Source organism: Accipiter gentilis, chromosome 16 (genome assembly GCF_929443795.1).
Source record: "Accipiter gentilis chromosome 16, bAccGen1.1, whole genome shotgun sequence".
NCBI lineage: Eukaryota > Metazoa > Chordata > Aves > Accipitriformes > Accipitridae > Astur > Astur gentilis.
In genome coordinates this window covers 9,626,685-9,642,651 of record NC_064895.1, presented here as the reverse complement: position 1 = coordinate 9,642,651, position 15,967 = coordinate 9,626,685, and the positions used below count along the sequence as shown (strand labels likewise).

The window sequence follows — 15,967 nt, the reverse complement described above, 5'->3', positions numbered from 1 at the left end:
TCCATTCTAAACCTCCCCTGGTGCAACTTGAAGCCATTTCCTCTCGTCCTAACTTGAGGCCTATGAGTCTCATCCCAAAGTACTTCAACTTTGTGTCCACTTTCACTTGCCCCATTCAGCAACAGTCCCACATTTCCCTTGTTCAGCCTTTTATTACTAGTATAGTGGCAGGAACTCCTCTTGTTGCCCTCAGTGTCCCTTGCAAGTCTTAACTCCAGCTGAGCTTTGACTGTCCTGACACAATTTCACACAACCATGCAATGTTTCTAAATTCCTCCTTTGTAGTCCATCTTCGCTGCATTTTTGCACTGAAGGTTAGTCACGAGTTCCCTGTTTAACAAAGCTCTTATCCTGCCAAGTCCACTTGACATCCTGAGTATTGTGATGGACGTTTTTGCTCATGGAGGAGGTTAGTCTGTTACTCCACTCTGGCTGGAGATGGTGGATCTAATTATATACAGATTTCACCATTACAAAAGTAATTTCATACAGCAAAGTAAGTGACAGCAAAGACAGAATATAATCCTCTTTGTTAGTGTGAAGATACACATGATGATGTTACATCGCTTAAATCCAGAAGATTCCTTGATCAAGATAAATGTCATGGCCAAATCTTTGTTAAATATAATCTGAAAAATGTCTGTAATTGAGACTTCCTTTATTCTCCTTCATAAAATAACTCTAATGGTCAAAAAACTCTGGAGAAAAAGAGAGAGAGAGCAAAGAACATGTCATAAACATCAAAACTGTACTCTTCTACAGAACTTCTCCTCTAAAAGGAGAAAACAGTGAGTGGCAAAACAAACAATTCAACTTTGGAAAGGTGGCCTCCATCTGCCTGTGTTTCTTCATTTTCTTCTTTTTAGAAATATTTAGTAGAATTACAATTGGAAAGCATGAAAAACACCTTCACCATGAAACTGCATAGGAACAGATTGCTCAGATAATTTTGTGCAATTCTAAGGATGGAGATTCCGCCGAATCTAAAATTGAACCTTGGATCTGGGAATCACGACCTCACATACTACCTAGATATTTCAGATATCTTACTTTTAAGAGGCAGACTCTCCCAGCTCCAACTGAAACTTAGCTTCAGCCTGACAAAGCAGAAAAAACATAAAATATTCACACAGACATACATGTGGGTGTAAGTAACATGCTATATGGCATACCGTTCCTGAAAGGTTTTTGATTCCTGAATCAGAAATTCCCCAGTTTGCCGCAGAAAAATTAAGCAACAGTTTAAGCACAATAGTTCTCCTATGCAATTCATGAAATAAACTGAACAGCAATAATAATCCTGTTCCTCTCACAGATACCAAGCAAACAAGTAGTAGTAGATCTGTGGACTTGGTTGATGTGTATAGCTCTGAATACTCTTTATAGAACACGCTATAGAGAAATCACACAAGTAGCTCCAATTCAAACATTTAAACTGGTTATCACTGCTATAAAAAGAATTAATTTTCAAATCAGTATTTAAACTTTGTCATGATCAATTCAGTTGTGAGCCTGTTAATAATACCCAGAATATGGTGATTATCCACAGAATAGTGTTCACTTTGCAATCATATAAAGGGATTCTGCTATCAAAAAAGCTGTAAATCCAGATGCTAAAAAACAACTTAACAGAGCCAAGCACGCAAAACCGTTTTAAGAGAAAGAAACAGCTACAAAAACATAGGAACCTTCTTATTCATAAAGAAATTGGAGGATTAGGAAAAATCACAAGCCGAACACTAGTCAATCATCTATTTCATGCTTCACGATGTGTAATTATGAGTACTTCATAAGATACATTTAGAGTAATTCTGCTCGATTCAGCGTATTGACCTGACCACAGTTGGAGTCCCATAAACAATTTTTACAGATATGAGTCAACTGAAAAAAGTCAATAGCAAAGAAAATGCATTCAAAGATTCAGGGGATTGATGCTGCTTATACTATAGAACGTATATTGACAGTCTTCAGATACACAGAAAGCTGCCGCTAAAAGCAAGTATCCTACTGCAAAGACCAAATGAAGTAACAGCAGACTTCAACTGCAGGGGGGGGGAAAAAAAAAAAAAAGGAAAGAAAAAAAAAAAAAAAAAGAGTGGAGCCAAAGGAGTGAAGAAATGCAGATTAAGCAACTCAATCTGATCCTGATCAACTTGGGTCTCCAGGCACCAGGGAGCAGCAAAAGTGGGCTGCTCCACCAGAGAAGGTAAGCAGGGAGCTCAGGGTGGTCATGAGACAGCCAGGGGCAGTGTCCTTACCCACCAGGAGTGCAGTCCCACAGTACACGAGCAAGAGAAGTAGAGCAAAATGCCAGTCAAAGTACAATATCAAACCTGACAAAATAGCAAGGAATGTTTATAAACAGACACAGGTAATGCATGAGGAGGAGACATACATTCTCCTTAAACTTGATCAAATTAGACAAGTTCTCTCTCCTGTCATTCAGTTGATCCATGAGAAAACTTTGTCCCATATACTTATTCCCTTCACTACCGCTGTAATCAAATTGTTGGCAGACTAACAGTCAAGATACTAGCAAGACCTGGCAACCTGCAACAGGAACTGAGAATAAGCGGGAATTAAGTCATTAGGGCACTGGGAACTGCAGTCACATTTATATATTGCTTTTTGAAGGCAGAGAAAGCCCTATGTTACTGATAGGTTACAGGTGTTGCCTCTTATTCAAGGATGCTTTAAAGCAGAATTAAAGCGCCTGAAATACTCTTTTCAAAAGATTTGGTTTTAATTCTAATCTCCACCCAATCTTTAGTTTATTTTCTAACTTCTGATGAATTAATAGGAAGAATAATTTCCCCTAGCAAAAAGAAAGGGTGTTTGCATGCTTCAAAGATTACCCATGTCTACTGCCTGGAATATTCTTCACTAATCTGCTCTGCCTCATTTCTTAAAAGAGCCAAGTAATGATAAGTACTCTGCAGTCCACGAAGAAGAGGAGGAAAACAAGCAGCAGAAGTTCCTTCCTCTACAGAGTTCCTCAGTTTGTGTAACTAAGGGAATGTTCAAATTGAGGGAGTATTTTCCATCTTACTTCACATAGCACATCTGAGAATAATACTCCAAATCACACCCTCTCAAATGTAAGAAAATTGGGAAGGAGTAGTAAGAAGGAAAAGAAAGAGCTGTCAACATGTATTCTTTCAGCCTGATATACAGTGCTACGCATTACACCAGAGCCTAAGCATTCCAAGGAAAGTGGGGGTTTAGAGGGGAAAGGCAAGGAAGAGACAGGTGCTCTCCTCATTTGTACACTACTGGGGGGGGGGGGGGAGAGAGAGAGAGAGAGAGATGGAGCGCAGATAAAGAAGCCTGCATCTTTTAATCACATTTGGAATATAAAAACATAGAATTGAATTTACCAAGCCTATATCCAGACAGACTAGTAATGCATTACAAAAGAAGTAGATCTGCAGAGTAAAACTGCTTTTGTCAAGGATGCAACACTCCCACCATGGGCATTTTAGGGAGGTTTTATTTTGGACTTGCTATAGCATTGTCCCATGGACTGAGCCCTCATTAATGGCTGCAATCAATCAGGTGCATCTATGAAACACCTTTCAGTTTAGTTCCCTCTGAAAGACATACAGCATGGACGCTTTTGTACCTGTGTATTTTAGTTCACACTAGAAGTAGATTTTTGAAAAAAGTCTCCCCCAATCGTTCCCATTTCTCATGCTCTGGGCATCATAGCATGGTCTCAGAGCACACAAGCTGGAGGTATGCTCCAGGGGCAAACCTATAAAGCCCAACCACTAATGGGTATTCAGTCCACAGGATCAGGCTAGAGCTAATCTGAAATAAACCCCCAGAGATTCATATAGCGTGAATGTTCAGTCCCTCTGTCTTACTCCACAAATCTACTCAAATTCAGATGTGCTACTTACCAACACAGGATATACCTTTGGTGCACTCCAAACCACTTTACAGCACTGACTACATGGCAATAAATACAGACGATAATGAGATTCACCTGAAAACCATGTCCCTAATCCAAAGTAAAATATTAATGCACATGTCCTAGGATGAAATAAAGACTCTTTAGAATAGAATATTTTCCACCACCATTTTATGTTTTGTTCTGCGAGTCAGAGAGTATATAAATATTTGTTTGTTTTGAAAAAGAACAAGCTATTTACTCAGCTCACTCGTGGTAAATTCCCCTGAATAAAAGGGTCAGCAAGTCTCAAATGCTTCTGAGCACATCAGGTTAGTATCAATGACAAACGGGACAGCTACAGCAAAGAGGACCAAATCTAAGCAGTAGCACCTATAGTAACAAATAAAGCAGCTAAGGGCCTGGAGGTCAGCTGGCATGACTCCTATCAGTAAATCTAAACACTTTTGCCCTCCCTGAAGACACGAGCCACAATCATGCTGCCCACAGGAATGGTCCCAAGTCACAGTCTGGATATTATCTGGAAGACTGCTTATTAGCCTAGGACAAAATTATGCCAAGGAAAATGCTAACAGTTTAACAGTATGATCAAATGCATTTTCATGCTTGCAGCTATGCCATGGCTGCCTTAGCGTAGCTGGTAGCCAGTAATTCCCACCTAAGGAAGGGAAAGGATAGCAAAACCTATCTTCAGAAGGGTGCGATCTGAATGGAGTATTACTCTTCTTCTATGGCAGTTACTTGACCATATCCAACAAAACTCCCAGGACCTCAAGGTATAGCTGTACCTCTAAATCATACATTACCCTGTACCACTAGTGGAGAGATTGGAAGACTTAATAAAGTCTTGAAAAAACTAAGACAAGTTAAGTTCCAGTTAACTGAAACAGTCATAAAAAGTATCTGTAGACCTCATTAGTGAAAGCACCTTAATTTCACATAACAACAGGAAATTAGTTCCACAAGATATTTGATCTTTAAGTATCAAGCAAGCTGATGAGAGAATATTTAGATTGCAATTTACAATTAGTGTATCTGAATTTTTATTCTGTGCAATAACGTTCAGGATGACAATTTTCCATTATATTTAAGAAAGAAACAGTATTTCTTGCAGATTATATATAGATAACATAGATTACTGCTTGGATTGTTCTTTTAAGTCACATCCAATTAAATATAAGATAGAGAATTAGCTCTCAGTGAGCTAAAGCTCTACTAATGAAACATCAACACCGCAAATAAAAGCAGAGATTATAGTCAGACAAGTCAGTTACAGAGAAACACTATTCTTAGCCCTAAATAATGTTCCCTCATCTTTCATTTTGGAGAATGTTTTGATTACTTATTTCAAAAAGAAAAGATCCCTTCTCCCTAGGACAAGAGTTTTTCAATTTATATTGATAATACTCTCTTGGCTGGCCTCTGTTTGCCAAAGTTTCACAGAAATACTTGAAAAATAATGACGCTCTACAAAACAGTCGACTTTTTACTACTTATAAATTCCATCCAAAAGGAATTTATAGAACTGCATTATGTTCCTCGCACACCTCAGTGCCATAAACCATGGCAATAGGTTGGTGGGTTTGTTTCAGTTTTATTTATCTTACTTCTGCTAGATATGCTGGACTAAGTCATAACTTTTCTAAGGCAGCATAGTCTGGAGCTAATTTTCAAAATACAAAAATATTTTTATAGCTCTGCCAGAGCAGACAGCCCTAACACTAATTGCTTAAAAAATACACATGAAGCACTCTTCACACTTTTTTTGTGGCACTTGGTAATGAATCACATATTGGACTAATAGAGGGGAAATTTTATAAATTTTGAAAGATTAAGTCTTCATTTTATGCTATAAATTGATGAAGCAGGATGTTTTTGTGGAACAGAATTAGATTGACCCTGGTCAGATTAAAGTGGCACTAGAATTATGAGAATTACAGAGTCAACTCAAGCAGGTTTACTACATTTAATTATATTTAGCTATGAAAACTACAGCCAACAGACATTAAGTTAACCTTACTGACATTCATGAAAGTTTGTCAAACTGCTGAAAGCTGAAAAAAAGAAACAGAGATAGAAGAGACTTAAGTATGGACTTTCCCTACCACACACTGGTACAAGCAACCCAGAAAAAACAACCCCGTGCTCCCTGAGGTCTAGGTAACACCTGTCTGCCTATTCACTCCTTTCACATCCATTCCCTTTAATAACTACCCTATAGTGTTCTGTTCTTTAAAGAAAAAAAAAAATATTTCTCCTCTCTTCATTTTTGTTTACTTCTTGTCAACTGGTGTGATGCTCTGTTTCACAGTTTATCTACAAAGAATACATGTTCAGCTAACAAGAAAGCCTGAAAGTTTGGGGGGTTTGGGGTTTTGGTTTGGGTTTTATTTTAGGAGTAAAGCAAAGATTATAAAGAAGAAGCAGAAACGAGCAAAGTACACAAGTATAGGTGTACGTAAGCACAATAGCACATAAGCACAATTAGCCACACAATAAGCTAAAAAAAAATGAAGAGGTGACAAAAAACAAATGGAGTCAGATTGTTAATTGCAGTTAGTTTGGTTTTTTTCCTGACTGGAAGTCAGGAAAAGATTACCCATTCTTTCCTTTTTCCTGACATGTGACAGATATTCTTGAGAGTATTACTCACAGATGGTTCTAACTGCTACAAGATTGCCCTTGGTAAGAATTATAAACCTAGTTTTTTGTTTCTTACTCTAAATGTTCAATTACAGGTAGTAGAAGTCAGGAGAAGGAAGCATTCTTCCAAGCTAAAATTTGTTGTCTGACTGTCATAAACAACAGAAAGCTCTTTGGAGTTGTGTATGCAAATCAGATCTAAACAATTTCATTTCATTAATTCTCACCAGTAGGTTGCTGTGGTAGCATTTTGACAATTCAGACTTCAGACTTGCTTCCCGGACCACCTACCTTTAGGAGTACCCACATATTCCTAAGCTATTCATATGCCTAAACCAGACTGCTTTCTTGTTGGATTTAGTATGTTTTCTGAAAATACCACGTTGCTTTTGAAGTCCTTCGAAATCAACACATTCTGCTACATCTCCAACCTTGATTGCTTAAACCGAGTTGTAATGGTGCCATGCTTTTGCTAATGTCCCGTTAAACAAAAACACCACCACTGTTAAAACTTCTGGAAGTCTAATTTTAATGAAGAAATTAATGTTTTTGTAAATGAAAGGTACACTGGATAGATTTAAGCCTCATCTTCTGAAACTTTCTAAGTAAAAAGAGTGATACATATTGAATTTCGCTTGACTGGGAGCAAAGATGAGTAACTGTAAACTGTGAATAAATTGGCACATATCCAATTTCTGCCATCCTTCCCTTGGAGATGACACTATGTAACAAATTAGTAATTCAGCCTTAAACTGGTGTTGGTTGGTAATTTTGGCTACGGTAGATTTCAGTAATTTTCTACTGTAAAATGAGTGTCAAGTTCATATTAAGTATATGAAGGAAATTGGAGGTTTGTATGGAGTTAGATACAGTGGGTTGAAGTGTATCTATTACTTACAGGTTACCTGAAGACTGAGAAGGTCTTCATTTAGTGTTTGATAACCTTGGAGGATATGTAATTTCTATAGAGAGTAAGAGTAAAATTTTCTTGCCTTATGAATTGAGAGTGGTACTAACCATAACCTATTCTGTGATTATTACTTGGAAGGAGTATCATAGAGCTAGCCCATGTATAATAAAGTTCCATTCAGAAAACAGCATCTTTTCTTCCCCTCTATTTTTCACATATGATGAGTACAGACAGATACAGGTATGCACACTTGTTCCAGTAGAATCAAAGATTCCTTTAATGATCACAAAATCCTGAATAAAAGACTTGGAGATTCTAGTAGCGTAAAGTTACTCTTCAAAGCACACTAAAAAGTCTAATCCTTTTATACAATGTCATTTTTCTCGTATCATTTAAAAAAAAAGACTGTTCTCTTTAGCATATCCAGCATATGCACCATATGATGCACCAGATGCCTTAGTAATTAATTCATCTTTTAAATGAAAAGTACAATAAATAGTTGCATAAAACAGTGTGTTGATGCAACTGATAACTACACTGACAATTCAGAACTAGAAAAGGAAATAGCTACATCACAAAACAAGACTATCAGACTGAACTGACAACATATGCTTACTTATGCTTCAACTGTATTCTGGAAACGAGAACACAGCACAGATTACCGTATATGCCGTTCTGTCAGGGCTTGTGAAGGGTAGCAGAAGAACATCTAAATGCTACATTTATAAAAATGCTGCGTAAGACAGCAGGATACATTGAAAAAAAAAAGAGAGGAAAAGACACAGTATATAAAATTAGACTGTAATGCCTGCTTGAAGAGAGTAGAATATTTAACTAGTATAGAAGAAACTTGCATTTTATTAATGCAACAATACCTATGAGTAATTCCTTAAGCCTTTCTAAAAATCATGGCTTAATACTGTTAGACAGAATTTGTACGGAAAGATGTGCCTATGAATTTCCTTGCAGTATCTACATCTTAGCTGCAGCCAGTGAAACAAATGAAAAATCTCTTTGCCTGTTGTTTGAACAGGTTTGCTGGAGACACATGCTTGTGACAGTTTTCAAATATGCATGCGTCCTTGTGATATCCAATATGAGATCAACTCTTCTGACACTCCTCCAATAAACTCTATAGCTTTACATACACCTAGAGGAAAAAGCTTCTATAGAGGAAATAAAATATTCATTGCTCTCTCCCATATCATTTAGCACTATTTTGAATGTGTATACTTGTTCTTCTTTATTTTCTGTGTTATATATTAGCTATCATATAAGCTACGTAATATAATATATCCATATTCATGGTGATGCTAAACATACTACTCCTCAGTTACACAAGCAGCAGAAGCAAGTATGTTTGTGCTCATAAGTTAAATGAAATGGTATTCTCCAAAGAAGTCCGCATCCATTATTGGATAGGACAGGATAGTACATGATTTACTGAAGCCAAAAACTAAACAAACAAACAAAAAAACCCCAACAAAATCTAATTGAAATGTGGAAGAAAACTTTAAAACCGAAAAACATTCTCCACATAATGTTTGGGGAAGTTTCATCATGTATTCAGAAAATGTAAAGTACTGAAAGACAATTTACTCAATCCAAGTTTACCAAAAAAAAAAAAAGCCCAACTCAAAACCTTAATTAAAACCTCTTTCCTTCAGCTTCTCCACTGGTAAAGTAGCAACAATAATGCTCACCTACTTCACAGTGCACTCTGAAACTTAGTATACTACTGTTTACAGTTTATCCAGTGTAGAGATAGATGTTAACAACTGCTAGTAGTTTGAACCACAATAACAGCACTGTGGAAGCTCGGTCTACCAGCATGCATAGAGCTGCCAATGCACTGTTTTTCCACTGGCTACGTGAAAACAGCCCATCAGACCAGGCTGAGCTACCCTGAGTCTCATTTGAACTCTTTCCATTTCTTGTTAGGCCTCCTGCAAAACTGGGCCTAAAAGGGAATTCCCATCAAAAGGTACAAACACCAAACTTCTATTATGGGGCAAGGAAGAAACACCAAGAGCTGATGATAAAATTTGACACCCAAAGGCTTTGATTCCATCTCTGCTTGGATAAGACTGCTTTGGTGGTCCTCAACAAATCAATTAACCCCTCTCTGCTACACATCTCCATACGTAAGGTGCGTAAGTCAATACTGCTTTAGATCAAGGAAATGCTATGGAACTTGGATGCTCAGACTCTGGGAAGTATGTTTATAATGTGGATGATAACTGCCTATGAAAAAAAGCTACTCTGGATGCACTTTGCACAGCACATTGCATGACACAGAACTTGCCTGTTCAGGGGAAAAGTTTCTCCTCAGTTTTTATTCATCCAATTACTTAGCATTCTCATTTAAACTGTGCAAAGGCAAAAATCCCAAAATAACAGGCATGAACAGTCCTGCAAGTTTGGCATGGTGGAGGGAAGCCTTATAAGGCTAATGGTTTTACAGTATCATACAGTGTGAGCATGTACTATGCCTCTTTAAATACAGTACAAAACAACTGAGGTTTTGCATTGATTTTCCTGCCCAGAACTTCTCCAAATACTACAAATGCATTTTGTCCCTACTACAATCTGAACTTCACAAGGAGATGATAAATGAGATAATATTGATTAGATTGTGCTAAAGGGTTCCAGCTCTTCAAGGTTATATCCTTCAGAGAGTTTGTAAATCTCATTACAGAAATCTGCCTGCTGATATACATAAATAAAGAGTGGCAGAAGGGTTCCAGCATGACAGCTCTCGCTGGAGTCACACTGTTCTTCAGACAGAAAGTTCAGACAAGCAGGTACAGAGGAGTTCAAAATGGTAGAAACAGCCTGCCTTTTTCAACGAAAACAGACTAAAAAAATTTAGATCATATCTGTGTTAAATGAGTGTTACTGACAAAGGGTGTCCAGAGTGAAGCACAATCTTGGGCATCCATTGGCTTTAACTGTCAGCTTCGTCAGTAATATGAAGGATGAGCAAATCCACTAAATTGTTCCAAGTACTTTACTTTAACATGCAGTTTTCACAGAATCTTAACTTCAGATCATAGTCACCGCCAGCCCTTCCCTGCTTTTGGTGAGGAAAAACAAAACAAAACAAGAAAAAGGACATGAAATAGCATGCAAGAAAGCAGGTTACAATAATCTGCTAAATTCCCCTCAAGTTATGCATTCATTCTTAACTAATGGAGGGAAAGAAGAGGCACTTTCACTAGCCATCTGCTTTTTAAAAACTTTCATTGCTTAGGATTTCTCTCTGAGACATCAGGGGCATGAGAAGGGAAGAAAGTAATACTGAAAAGGATGCACACTGCCTGCCACAAAGGCTAACAGCATCAGCAACAACAGAGATGAGATCCATGTAATCATTTTCCTTTACTTGGCACTCATTAGACTGCATCCAGTTTGGGGCCCTGCAAGACAAGAAACATTGACAAATGGGAGCAAGTCCAATCGGTGCCCACCAAAAGGGTCAGGGGGCTGAGCAACTTCCCATATGAGGAGAGGCTGAGAAAGCTGGGCTTGCTTGAACCTAAAGAAGTGGCTTTGGGGGGGACCTAACAGCAGTCCCCCCGCTGCACCACAAAAACAATCCAGCAGGGAGCTGGTTGCCAGAGAGGCTGTGCAGCCTCTGTCCTTGGAGGTTTTAAAGATGCAATGAGAAAAGACCTGAGCAACTCGGTCTGAATTCAACACGGTCACTGCTTTCAAGAAAAGGTTAGGCTCGCGGACCTCCAAAGGTCCCTTGCAACCTGAATGAGTCTGATTTGTGTTTGCTGCCTCTATTATCGTGATGCCAATGCCAAGCAATATTAGGTGTCAGTGTTGTAGGAACACGGTCATGCCTTGTTCCTTCTGCTGAGCTCTGCTACCATTTCTATTCTCGGCAGTCTCTGCACTCCTAAGTGAAAGTGATTCTATTTATATTCATCTCATGGAATTTTTAAAACACCAGAAAAAAATTGCTTACAATACGAAACACAGATCTGAGGTGTAAAGAGAATACCAACACTGTTGTTTTTCTGAGATCAGACATTGTTTTTCAGAGCAGCATGTAGGCACAAATCTTATTTCCATTCAGATGTTAAACTCATAAGCTTGAGTATGGTTTTTATCAGTTTGATAACTGTTTTTGTGGAGAGATGTACAGGTAGAAGCAGGATTACAGATTTGGTTTGTGACAGTAGGGAAGCCAAGTGAAGAAACATGAAATGTTCGCATACTCTGGCACTTAGTAAGTGCTTGGTAAGTTTCTTTCAAAACTCAGTTGCACAGATTCTTAGGGGAAAAAACATCTTCCCAAGTTAGCAGGAAGTCAACAAATTTGCACCGAAAAGTAATTATTAGTTTTCACACAACGGAACACATGGACACTCCCTGCCTATCATGAAGCTCCACCTTCTTTTTTCTTGTGCTTTCCATCCTCAAATCAGGAGACAAATTCTGTTCACCTCACGACAGAAGTTTCTGAAATCAGCTTTTGCCCAGCAAGAAATTTTAATAGAAAATGAATGTGGGGGAGGAAAAGCTTCAATAAATAAGTATTTCCTATCGAAGACAGACCTCAGAAATAATCTTGAGAACCATACCACCTTAGGGCTGACAGAACTTCTAATAAGAAAACATAGGAAAGTTGAAGCTTCTTACAGTCACATACAGTATGACTGAATGCAGTCCAACCCTACCAAAATACAGGTGTGGAATATTAACGGTGGTCATCTATTTTAGGAAAATAGCAAGATTAAATGTTGACCCTGAAAAGACAGATAGGGAAAAGGCAAGACACTGATGTTTGTGGTAACATGACACCTAGCGTTCACTTTCAGGAAGCTTCTGTATTGGTGGATGCCAAATTTTGAAAAAACATCAATGCCCCAGGACTTACTTTCCAAAAAAAAAAAAAAAACCAAAACAAAACCCAGAAAATCCGCACGTGCTGCATTTCCTCCTCTTATTGAGTACCCAAGTTGGGTAACTCCAGAAAAGAATGCTATCCAAAAGAAGTTCCACATCATCTTTTTCCTTTGGGTTTGGGCTGAATAAAAAAGGTCTACTGAGAACTTCCATAGACAGCCACAAAAAAGCTATTAGAAAACTGGGTCTACTACATATAACATGCACAACAAGTTTAAGGCAATAGTCCCTACACTAAAAAAAAAAAAAAAAAGCTAGTGACAAGGCTGTAAGGCTATCATTCCCTTTCATGCTTCTAGCAACACAATGAAAACCACAGTATCTAATGCATACTAGACCAATGAGACCATAAAATCCACATAAAATCATGGCACAGGCACTTTGACATAGTGAGTAACAATTCCTAAGAGATTTGACCTCTTCAGTATTTCTGAGGGACAAAGAGGGGAAGGGAGAAATCAGAACACAAAGTTCACTGCAAACAGAAGGAAGCATACTTTGCTTTCTGAAATCAGCTCAATATGAACATGTGTCTGATCCAGAATGAAACAAGTATCAGAAGTTACACTAAGAAGAGACTTGCAAAACATGAGAGATGAGGTCTGACTGAAACTTCAGTTCTATAGAACAGAACATAAACAACTGCACAGCAAGAAGTTTATAGATATATTGCAAGAAACATTCTTAAAAGAGCTTATTAATGTTAAAAATACAAGCACAAAAAATACATTAGTATTGTATTTCAAATCTTGTATGCTGAATTACTTTCCAAGGAGTAGTATTTAATTGTTATCCTTCCGAAGAGGAAAAAAAAAAAAAAAAAACATACACCTTTAAGTCTGCCTAGCTACCACAATCCCAAACAATGAATTGGTCTCAGCATGCAATATTTAGTAGTTAAATGGTAACTAGGGTTATTATATCTTATTTCTGAGAAAAATGTGCACAAACACAGTCAATACACCAATATTAAAATATAAATTTTTCTTTTAGCAAGGTAAACAGACCTAGATTCCAATACTGTTAAATAACTCAAGAAGATGCAAGTCAAGCACTTATCACACTGTTAATCATAAAAAAAGTCCTTATTATTTAAGATGTTTTGAGCATAATTCCCAGCACAGGTTGAGTAAGTGGCATCTCTGGGAAGCCAGACAGTTATGAACTCACCTAAATAAATATCTGCCGTAAGATGTCCCTGTTGAACTTAAAGTCTATATGGCTTTTTTTTTTTTTTTTAAGAGTATATATACATCCATTCTTTCAATCATACACCTCTATTTAAAATACCCTGGAAAGTGAGGCTGTTGTTCTGTGTTTATTGGAAAAAGCTTGCCAAAGCTTTAGATTCGTGGTATTATTTCCTATTTAGGGTCCAGGTAAACTATATAGCCACAAGCCTTGAGTTCCTACCACTCTTGTCCAAAAGGTCAGCTCACCATTCATTCAGCACCTAGTTCAGCCCCAGAGGGAAGTCCCATGAAAATCAGCAGGAAGAACATGTCCTATTGGCCTTAAACATATACATTTAACACAACTACAAGAACACCAGTCATCAGTTTCACCCAGTGATAGTGATTATCCCTCACCTTTAACACTGAAATATTCTGAACTGCCATACAACCTACTCAGCTGTTAACATTTTAGGTAATTGCTGCACAGATTATTTTTGCAGTTCAGGGACAGGTCTTACAAATTAAGAGCTGTGGAACAGCTTTAAAACACAGAGGGGTCTACAGTAGGTTTAATTCTGTTACTTCCTTTTGAATTACAGAAATTCTAAAAACCCAAAGGTTAAATGTTTGCACCTCTTCACATACAAACGAAAGAAAGATGCAAAGATACAGTGCACGCAGTGCAAAAGGCAGCTGGGACAAGACAACAGTTTGCTTCCACAGATTTCCATGCAGTTGTCATACGTGCTTATGGTTTCAGGTAGCCTCTACCCTTTGCTCTCACACTTGCATCTTCCAAATGTTTACTCTCAGTCTTATAATTACAGAGGCTTAAAGCAGTTCAGAATTCACTGAAAGGGGGAACATGCCTTCAAGCCATCCCTCACACAGCTGAAAGGAGACACCTTCTAAAAAACACTCTGGATAAAACACGAGGAAGATAACACTGTTTTCCTTTAAAAATTGCAAGGCTGTAGTCACAGAAATAGCCTGAAGGACAGGGCAAAACAATTAAAGGGCTGGTTATTTTAGCACCGGTAAACTATTTTATAATAAATGCAACGACTCACTTTTTAGACGGTGACTGAAAAACACTGCGATTACACTTCAACAAAATAACTTTACATGCCAAGAAGAGTGGCACATTAAACCAGAGTCTGTAGTGATTTTAAAAGGTATGCAAGGCATACCTACTACATTTTATATAAATCAGGGACAGCTGAGACCCGCCGTCAGAGGGCATCATTCATAAATGATTTTACAAATACGCTGCCATGAAGTACCAAGTTATTTTCAACTCCCTCACGGGCTTCTCTTAGAAGTGCGTGAGGTGCTAAATACGTCGAAGTAGCCAATAATTTTTTTTTTTTTTTTTTTGTCAGCACAGGCTTGCAGCTGGGTTACAAACCGAGCGATTCAACGCTGCCGCCGGGAAACTCGACCCTCACGCTGCAACCAGCCACGTCTGGCTGAAAATCGCGATCGCAGTAAGTACACAACCCCCACAACACGGGGGACAAATCCCACCCGACCGCGCTCGGACCGCCGGTGCCCGCCCGGCTGCCTCCTCACCCCCGCGACCGGTGTCGGCCTGAGGGGTGGACCAAGCGCGGGAAGGCGGGCGCCCCGCCTGAGGGCGGGCAGCTGCCGCCTCGTCCCTCCGAGAGCCCCTCGGCGTCGTGCAGCGCTGCCAGGCCGGGCCGCCGTGGCGGGCTGAGGAGGGGGGGAGCGGCGGGCCCGTCCCGCCGCTCCCCCCCTCCTCAGCCCGCCACGGCGGCCCGGCCTGCGCCGCCCCGCTTCCCGCTCCCCTCACGCAGGCGCCTCCCTCCCGCCCTCCGGGCAGCGCCGCCGGCGGGACCCTCCCCGCCCCCCGCCCCGCCGCGGGAGTTGGTACCGGGACGGGCTGAGGGGAGAGCGGGTACTTGCCCAGGTGGGGACGAGCAGGCTGCCGGGGCGCTCGAGCGGTGCTGGAGGAGGCTGCTTCCCCGCCACGCTCATCTCCTCCCATGCAGCTGGCGTAGTCCTGTCAGACGGGCGGCTCGGCGGGACGCGGCGCCTCAGGCACCGACTCCCAAACGCCCGCCCCTACCGGCAGCGCCGGCGTCCCGGCTCCGCCGGGCAGGCTGGCACCGCTCCGCACCGCTCCGCGCTCTGCCCCACGGCCCGGGTGGGGCGGCGGCACCGGCAGGGCGGGCGGGGGGTGGGACTTGGGGGGGCTCGTCGGCGGCTCGGAGCCAGGAGGGGAGAGGAGAGGAGAGGGAGGCGGCGGAGTGGCGCCGGCTATTTAACTTCGCTCTTCTCCGGGGGGAAGGCGCCGCGGCTCTCGCTCCCCTCCCCTCTGCGGCCGCATCCCGACAGCCGGGCTCTGGGTGCTGCTACGAGCGCTGTCGCGCTCCTCCCCGGTAC

The 15,967-nt window shown here is 40.3% G+C and overlaps 1 protein-coding gene across 1 annotated transcript in view; it reads right to left on the bottom strand.

The window, feature by feature from the left end:
• SNTG2 (syntrophin gamma 2) overlaps nt 1-15,559 on the bottom strand; it is a 304,975-nt gene extending 289,416 nt beyond the window's left edge. The window contains exon 1 of the mRNA XM_049818624.1: nt 15,488-15,559. Within this exon, the coding sequence (XP_049674581.1) occupies nt 15,488-15,559 (72 nt within the window). The remainder of the gene's footprint in view (nt 1-15,487) is intronic.
• Between the last annotated feature and the right edge of the window lie 408 nt (nt 15,560-15,967).